This window comes from Salvia hispanica, chromosome 1, assembly GCF_029641045.1.
Source record: "Salvia hispanica isolate PSC_SH4W2 chromosome 1, Shi_PSC_v1, whole genome shotgun sequence".
Lineage (NCBI taxonomy): Eukaryota > Viridiplantae > Streptophyta > Magnoliopsida > Lamiales > Lamiaceae > Salvia > Salvia hispanica.
In genome coordinates, this window is record NC_142692.1 from 22,548,890 (window position 1) to 22,558,267 (window position 9,378).

Sequence of the window (9,378 nt, forward strand, 5' to 3'; positions counted from 1 at the left end):
TTAGTTAAATTAATATTTTAAATATAATAAAGTAATACTTGAGTCTAATATTTTAGTTTAATTTAAATACAAGTATTCAGTTCATTCGCTGTCACATTCAAAATAAGTTAACAAGAGAAAAGAAATAATTATGGACAATATTCATATTATTTAATTACATAAAATATAGATAATTTGGCAAATAAATTATAGTATTTAAATAATTACAATGATGGAATTTTGATAATTATGGTGATAAAGGTTTACAATTATAGTAAATTTACTATATTTATAAGAGTGAACTTCAAAAATGGTCTCTAAACTATGAGTTTATCTCAAAAATGGTCCATGCACTTTGAAAATATCAAGGGTTAATAAAAAAAACGGTCATTTTGCACTATTTCGAGACGAAAATGCCCTTTTGAGGGGTTTTGGGGGGATTGGGCAATTTGGTCTTTTTACACTTTTAACATTTAAAATCTGATATTATTTCAAAATTATCATTCTTCTTCCCTTGTGTCATCCTTCACTTTGTTTCTTTATTTCAATATTAGATTTAATTTATAAAATTTAATTTTAAATTTTTATTTTTAAATATCAATAAATTTTTTAACTAAAACTATTAATTCATGGAAACTATAAATATTGATTAAAACTATTAATTTTTGTTATTTAATATAATATTCAGTTGAATTGAAGAAGTACAGAAAAATAATATTAATCATGAAAAAATAAGAGCTATTCTATTTAACCTTCGTTCGGTTGTTATAATTACTTGTGATTGAATATTATGAAGTTGACTAAAAATTTTATATAGAATTATTTTTGTTGAAATTTTCTAGTCATTTTGATTGTTTTCAAATTAATAAACGAAAATTATATTAGTCTAACATTAGATGCATATTTATTTCAGAATAAATCGTGTTATATGATCTATTTATGATTAAAGCTATTAAATATTGATTAAAACTAAGGCGTTGTCATATCTTATTGATTAAATATTAGACACTATCAAATATTGATTATGACTATTAATTTTTGTTATTTAATAATTTTTATAATTAAAAAATTTATTGATATTTAAAACTGAAATTTAAAATCTAATTTTGTAGAATTAAATCTAATATTGAAATAAAGAAACAAAGTGAAGGATGACAAAAGGGAAAAGAATGATAATTTTGAAATAATATCAGATTTAGTACATAACTGAAATAATATCAGATTTAAAATGTTAAAAGTGTAAAAAGACCATGTTGCCCAAACACCTCAAAAGGGCATTTTCTTCTCGAAACAGTGCAAAAGGATCGTTTTTGATATTAACCCTTAGTCCAGGGACTACTTGTGATATTTTTAAAGTCCAGAGACCATTTTCAAGATAAACCCATAATCCATGGACCATTTTTTAAGTTCACTCTTATAATATAAACTTGTTATGGTAATAAAACTATAATTATAATTGATTTACTATATTTATAGAGTATTTGCAAATATTTTATTATAGTATTTAATAATTATGACTATATGATTTTTAATAAAATTTTATATTTGTAGAGTATTTGCAAATTTTAGTATTATATTTAATAATTATGATTACGTGATTTTTATATGTAGTTTATTAATATATCAAATTTATAAATATGAAATAGTAATAAATAGTCATGCATCGCACGAGCGAGATACTAATTTTACAGTAACCAAATTTATAAATATGAAATAGTAATAAAATTAGTAGAATGTGATGTCTATTACCAAAGGTACAACTTACTCAAATTTATTTATATAATCTTTTAGTATATAGAATGAGAATTCGAGCATTTGCATTATTTCTATGAAACAACTTCAATGACCATCTTAGGTACTTCCTCCGTCCAAAATAGATGTCACACTTGGAAATTGGCACAGAATTTTAAGAAGTGTTATTTTGTGTGTTAGATAGAGAAAGAAAATAGTATATTTATATTAATGTAAGAGAGGATTTTTTCTATATAATGAAATGTGACATTTTTTATGAGATAAACTAAAAAAGAAAGTGTGACATCTGCTACGGACGAACGGAGTATCGAAACAATACCAGATAAACCTTATGATATTCATATTAATGACTTTAGACTATATTTCCTATCTCGAAATACACGTCAGACATAGATTGAAATATCTATAAAGTCTTAATCTCATTTCTAGAAAGGAAAACAAAATTTCCACTGGATGATGCATCAATTAGACGAGTTTCGAATGAGCTGCGCTTTTGAAGTAAATCATGATCCTCATTTAGTAAATTGGAAGTGTAATTAATGTATTAGTAGCATGCTTAGCTACCCTTAATTAAAAGCACAAAAAATATTAAAATCCCTAAATGCAGGCGTAGGCCGGATTGCAATATTGGAAAAGCAGCCAACCCCTTTTCGTCATCACTTTGAATAAAATAAATTGTATCGAAGGCCCAAATATCTCAAAATAAATTGTGCATATTCATTGTCAACGGATTCACCGTGGTCTAATCGCGTTTCAATTCAAAGCAAGCGGCAACTTGTATAAATCTAGAGAGCGATAAGAGTGAACTCAAAGCAGGTAGAGAGAGAGAGAGAGAACACCCCACCACGCCACAGTTTTCTTAGGGGAAAGAGAGAGAGGAAAAAGGAGCTTCCTTTTGGATTCAATTCCAATTTCAATTTCAATTTCGTTTTAATCGATCATTTCCGTTTGCCACTGTAACTACTGGAATCGACAGTCGATTTGGAAACTTGGGGTTTGGGTAATTGTAGATCTTGTTGCGGAGAAGTTTGATTCTTGAGGAAAAGGGGTTCTTGCTAAGGATGAAGGGTGCCCCTTCTCGGAACAGTTTGCTTGTGATGTAATATGGCACTCTTGTCGGCTGACAGAAACAGAGACGATGTCGTTTTACGTTCGTCGCGAGGCTTCAAAGGTTCGCCCCCAACACTTCAATTTTCAAGGAATTCTTGTTGGGACTTTTTTGTTGTTGTTAATTGCTGCTGTGTATGTTGTTTTACTGATTTTGCGGTTTCTTTTTGAAGTTATGGAAGAGATTTTGTGCGGAGATTGCAACAGAGCTCAACCTTCTTGCAGAAAATTGGAAGTATATTTTAGGCGGTATCGTTTGCCAGGTTTGTTCAAGTAACTGTGTTGGCTGATTTGCCAACTTGTTTGGGAAAATGGGTGAAGATTTGTTGATTTTGTGAACTTGTCTCTGAACCTAAACTGAATCATGAGTCTTGACTCCATTTTTTTAACAATTAAAAATGGGAGTTCGGATTGTGGGCCGAAAGCAATGAGTACATAATTTTTTTTTGTGTTTTGGCTTTTTAAAAGGCGAATCTCCACAAGAGAATGAAATTCCATGCTTTTTGCATATTGAATTGGAGAGAAGAATGGAATTTAGAAGTTGCTTTAGAAGTCCAGTTTTTATCCTTTTTCTCCCTCTTATTGTCTCAATTTTAAAGCTTTGATATGCTGGATATTTTCTTGTTTGGAATGCTAGTGAAAAGTTTTGCCAATCTTTAATAAAATGTGGGTTGTTGCTACAATGGAAAGATCATCAATCCTTGGCATGATGTAGTCCACTGTTACATCTTGTTTTCTTTGTTTACCATGGTTAACTTAGATTATGTTCTTTATGCCGGAGTCATGTACTATAGGGAGTACAATTTATTTGCTGCGAATCGTTAATGCTTCAGTATTGATGTTACAAGACAGTGGGACTCTTATATTACATGTGATGTTCATTTCATTTACACTGTATTCAGTACATCCACGGGCTAGCAGCGCGAGGGGTTCATTATTTTCATCGGCCGGGACCAACACTTCAGGATGTTGGCTTCTTCCTTCTTCCGGTAATATTGAATAGTTCCTTCGTTTTTTGCTAATGTTATTAGTGATATTCCTTGTTCGGCTTGAGATTTTTGCTTATGGTCTCATCCTTATCTAACTGTAGGAACTTGGCCAAGAAAGAGCTTACATTAGTGAAACACTGTTTTCCTTCATTTTCCTGTCTTTTGTTTTGGTGAGTTTTCTTTCATTCAATCGTTCTTTATAAAATACCGCCAATAAGTTGTAACTTTAAAATGCTCATTGTGCAACATGCAGTGGACTTTCCATCCTTTCATATTGAAGACCAAAAAGATTTACACAGTCCTGATATGGTGCAGGGTCCTCGCATTTTTAGTCGTAAGTGCAATCTAGCTAGTGTTTTCAGAAGCTTTTTCATCCCACTGTTATTTAGTATCAAACAAGTGGTCTTATACTAAAGTTTTTAGTGTTCGATCGTGTGGACTTCAAGCTGAGCGATGTTTTTAGTTATATGTTTATTATTGTTTTTTTTTGGGTGTGATGGTTGTAGATGGACAGTATTTGCCTTGTGTTGAAGTACATTGAAAAATCAGACACTTATGTATGGTTAAGTAATTCACATCCACTTTATATTTGTTGCAGGCATGCCAGTTTCTTCGCATCATAACTTTCTACTCTACGCAGCTGCCCGGTCCAAATTATCATTGCCGAGAGGTATAATATTTTGTTTCTGTTGACGTGGTTCTTAACAGAGATAGTCACTTTCTTGATTTCTCAGTTTCTACATATAACTCATGTTGGGTTTTGTCCTTTTTTGTCTTGAGTCATGTAGGGTTCGAAGCTCGCCACACTGCCTCCTCCAAACAATGTTTTACAAGCTCTATTAATAGGTGACAATTCCCCTCTTGCCCGACATCATGTGTCAGCGATGAAATTTTAGAGTTCTATGCTTATTGTTTCTATTTATTTGGTTATGCAGTTCCTAGTGGGGTTCTTTATGGCTGTGGTGATTTAATATTTTCGTCTCACATGATATTCTCCCTAGTCTTTGTGCGGACATACCACAAGTATGGTACTCGAAGGTAATATCACGTTTCCTTTCAAATAAGTATATACGGAGTAGAAGTTAATTATCTCTTCTGAAAAGTTAAGCAAGAATTTCACCATCCCCTCCAATGAATCGAAGATGTTGATAGTATATCATATTACACCTTTGCTGTTTGAAATTTCTGACGTTAATATCGTCTGATTTGGCAGGTTTGTTAAGCAGTTATCCTGGTTAACCGCTGTAATTCAAAGCTTGTTGATTGTGGCATCTCGTAAGCACTACACAGTTGATGTCATCGTGGCATGGTACACTGTAAATTTGGTCGTGTTCTTTCTCGACAAGAAGTTGCCAGGTAAGCATAAGTTTCACTTGATCTTTTTATCGTCGTCCTTCACTTGTTCATATATTTTGAGCCCGACACGGATGTTATATACCTGCAGAACTACCCGACCGTTCGAGTGCATCTGCAGCATTGTTCCTCCCTCTGACCAAGGATAACAAGACCAAAGAAGAGAATCACAAATTATTAAATGGGAATTCCGGGGATGCTGCTGACTGGGTATAACTTAGCTTCTTGTCTTGCTCTTTCGTTATTACCTTATCTTCACGAGCTAAAAATAGTCTTATATCGTTATGCAGAGGCCAAGAACTCAAATCAACGGCAAGATCATGGAAGAAGGCAATGTCGTGCATGTTGAAGCAGTCATCAGCGGCGTCTAAAAGGTGCCCCTCAAACTGGTAAAAACGCCACTTGTAAACTTAGATCATCGAGTTTGTGTAGTCCAGTTTAAATCCTCAACAAGATGATGATGATGATGATGATGATGTATCATGAATTCAAAAAAACTTTCATTGTAATTGCAATCAATCAATCAAATCTTGATCAGCAGTTCTCTCCCACTTTTCTCTGAGGCACCACACATTCTGTCATGTGCAACAAAGATATGTTTGCTTTTGACATGTCTGAATTACATATTCAAATGACTGAAATCATTGGCCCCTCCCATCCCATGTGCTGTTGTGTTGAGGGTTTTATATTACTATGAATCAATTATTAGAGCCAAGAGAGTGCCAATTTGGAATTGAAACAAACCAAAATAATTGAATGTGGGCCGGGCCGACTGCATAATCTATTTGGGCTCTAACTCATTTTCAGCTGTGCCCAATTGTGAGAAGAATTCAAACATTGAAAACAATACTATAAAGTTTCATTGAAAAAAAAATGAAATTCCCAGACAAAGACAAGATGATTATATGTGTGTGACAGTTACTTGGTATGCAACAATGGAACAGATGCCTGTGCTATTTCAAGAAACCTCAATTCTCAATTTACTATATGACAAAACAATGTGTACAGGGAATATTGTTTGAATATTTGGTGAAGGTTTTGCCCCACATAATATCCTCTTCCCCAAAACAATTCCGGTACAAAAATTTTGTCATTCAAATATACCAATTCACACACATTTTTAGGCTTGGTGAATGTGAATTGCATCTAGTGTTGACATAACATAATTGATGATTTTGGTTGTCTACAGCTAGTATGGTTAGGCATGTGCCTCTTTTTTCATGTGCATATTTCTTCAAACTTTATAGCGGCAGTGTGACCCCTCTCTACTTATTTCATCCATCATACTATGCCGCAATTTATGCTTAACAAATTCATGTCAAATAGGGTCATATGGCTGTGTGAGAGAGAGGGACAGTTAATGAATGGCCACCACTTTACTTTTGCATGTTTGTAATCTAATAACACAATTTGATAGCTAATTAAGAGGTAAAGGATCAATGTATTTCTACTCAATGAAAAGCCTGTGTGTGAGAGAGAAAGAGAAAGATGAGATGTGTGGTAGAAATAATTAGAGCACTTGGTGGTATACAGTGAGTGTGGCTAGTTGGTTTGTGGGGTGTTAATCATGATTTCATAAGCCTTTTTGTTCCATATTTAGGGCTTCATTATTCTGCAGGGACCTTTTTAAGATGCCAAATGTCTCCTTATCTCAATATTATTGTACGTACTGTCTAACCTATTTGATTCCACACACAAATGTATGTAAAATTTTACTCATATGGCAAATTGAAAAGTGTATGTAAATCTTTAATTGGAGAGTACAAAATTTCTTCTCTCTTTTCCCATCTTTTGCTAATATTGATTGGTATGATTTCGGAATACAAGCAAGGATTATTTATCTTTATACAATTGATAGGGGACTATAAGTGGTATTTATGTGTCAAAAGTTCGGTTGCTATCATGATTTTTCAATATCCCATCACAATTTGCCATGTTCTAGTGATTTCAATAGCATCATTTTCTATAATTATGAGGAATAATTTACATTGCAGAATTGCTTTTAGAAACAATTTTCACTGGCTGTCTTTTAAAGAACAGATTGAGAATAGTATTAAAATTTTGAAACAAAATCCATTGTTTGTCGAAAGCAAATCAGAATCCACTTGGTCTCGAATTTCTTAAAACTGTGGTTCCCCTGCCACAGTGGCAGGTAAGAGCATTCCCAATGGAGGTGGCGAATTCTCGGCGATAAATCGCCGGTTATCGCCGAATTATCGCCGGCCATTGTGGCGAAGTCGGCGATAATTCGGCGATAATGTTGCCGTTGCTTCGCCGAGTGGCGTTCTAACGCCGGATTATCGCCGAGCGATCGCCGGCCACTGTGGCGACGCTCGGCGATAATCGGCGATAATTAAAATTTTTTTTTTTTTTTTTTGAACCCAACGGCTATTTTACATTCCACCCCTATAAATATTTCCTCCACTTCCTCCATTCATCACCCACAATCTTCATTCTCTCCATTTTCAATCTCTTCTCCCAATCTTCAATTTTCATCAAAATTATGAGCTTTTGGAAGAAAAGTTCCCGATCGGGTAAGGATAAGGGTAAGGGGAAAGAGTCGAGTTCACAAATTCCCAACACGGATGAAGCAAACGAGCAGTGGATGCAGTCGTTGTTGGCGATGGGTTCTCCTCCCGGCCAACTTCCATACGGGGGTCCGTCTCCTTTGCAGACTCCTCCGGCGCGGAGACTTTCTCCGTACTTCAACTCTGCCGGCAGAATGCCCTTTCCAGCCGACGATGTGTATCGGCCCCAGTTCGACACCCCCGGATCAACCCCAGGCGACCAAGAATCTCAGGCCGCGACACTGAGCGCGGAGGACTTCGAGGTGGAAGAAACGCCCACCGAGCCGCCTTCTAGGAGCGGGAGGGGGAAGGCGCCGGCGTCGTCGGCTGCGACTGATACGGGTTCCGATGAGAGGCCGAAGCGGGTAAGGACTACTTACACTCTGCAAGAGTCCGAGCTGATAGCCGACTGCTGGGCGGACACGTCACAGGACGCGGAGCGCAGCAACTACCAGACTGAGATCATATTCTGGGAGCGGATTGCCGCGAAGTACAGGAGCCACAAGACTGCCTCAATGAAGGACCATGGCAGCGAGGCGATCCGTCGGCATTGGGAGCGCCTCATGAGGGACTGCGGGCACTTCAACGGTATTTATTCTAACTTGATGACTCACATGACGAGTGGCCAGAACGAGCACATGGTCCGAGATGAGGCCATCCGGATGTATAGTAGCCAGTACTTGTCGACGAAGGGCTTCAAGTATTGGAACATCTACGATAAGCTGAAGGATCTCCCCAAATTCCGGACGGGAATGCACGACGCGCTGCACGGGAAATCGGTGCGCTCGCGACTTAGCGTTTCGGAGAGCGAGGGGAGCGCGGCCCACATCGACTTGAGTGGGGATGGTCCGCACGAGCGCCCGGAGGGAGTGAAGAAGGCGAAGGGGAGGCGGAAGGGGAAGGGCGCAACGTCGGAAGTCGCGTCGGAATCCGTCATCGACTTAGAAAAAGCCACTTATTCGAGCAATGTCGCCAATCTGACCCAGATGTACACGCTGTACTTCACCGGCGGCGGGACCCCTGAAGAAAAGGCGGCCCTCTGGAAATGCATCCAACACCTGCAGAGTACGCTGGGGCTCGATCCCGACGCCCCTCCGGCCCCTCCGTCTTAGATTTTTTTTTTTTAAATCTTTGTTTATTTGCGTTTTTTATTTGTAGTTTTTTTTTTCTCGTTGTATTATATTTTCCAATGATTAATACAACGATGAATTGTTCATTATTAGTCTATTTATTAAATACATTTGTAGGGAAAATTAAATAATATAAAAAATAATGATGTAAAAATGAAATGTTGAGTTAGGGAGAAATAAGGGAGAAATAAGGGAGAAACCAATGTAGCACTTGGCTAAAAACTGGGGATAAATTTTGGTGCTGATGTGGCGCTGATGTGGCAGGAGTTAGGGAGAAATAAGGGAGTTTTTAGGGAACTCCATTGGGAGTGCTCTAAGAACTGTGAATCAACAAAAAGAGTAAAAAGCAACACATGCCAACTGAGAGAGAGAGATGGAGGAGAGAGGCATACACAAACCAAGAATGATGAAGAAGTTGCATAAAGAAGAAAGCTAAAATTAGGAAAAAAAAACATACTTTACTCATCTTTTTTCAAACACAACAACTCACATCATTAGTGT

At 36.5% G+C, this 9,378-nt stretch overlaps 1 protein-coding gene across 1 annotated transcript; it reads left to right on the plus strand.

Annotated features, from left to right (window-relative positions):
• Positions 1 to 2,427: 2,427 nt before the first annotated feature.
• LOC125224426 (phosphatidylinositol:ceramide inositolphosphotransferase 2-like) lies at positions 2,428 to 5,731 on the plus strand. Its single transcript, XM_048127826.2, has 11 exons — positions 2,428 to 2,902; positions 3,012 to 3,101; positions 3,741 to 3,827; positions 3,929 to 3,997; positions 4,081 to 4,161; positions 4,426 to 4,497; positions 4,616 to 4,673; positions 4,763 to 4,865; positions 5,041 to 5,183; positions 5,272 to 5,390; positions 5,471 to 5,731. Exons 1-11 carry the CDS (start codon positions 2,870 to 2,872, stop codon positions 5,549 to 5,551), a joined length of 936 nt encoding a protein of 311 aa, XP_047983783.1. The 5' UTR covers positions 2,428 to 2,869; the 3' UTR covers positions 5,552 to 5,731.
• The last annotated feature ends 3,647 nt before the right edge of the window (positions 5,732 to 9,378 follow it).

What these genes read in the sequence shown, in the direction of transcription:
- LOC125224426 (XM_048127826.2), top strand. Translation starts at nt 2,870, where the DNA reads ATGTCGTTTTACGTTCGTCGCGAGGCTTCAAAG. An exon ending in CACAAGTATGGTACTCGAAG is followed by an intron (nt 4,866 to 5,040) that starts GTAATATCACGT and finishes CTGATTTGGCAG; the next exon opens with GTTTGTTAAGCAGTTATCCT. An exon ending in CCGGGGATGCTGCTGACTGG is followed by an intron (nt 5,391 to 5,470) that starts GTATAACTTAGC and finishes ATCGTTATGCAG; the next exon opens with AGGCCAAGAACTCAAATCAA.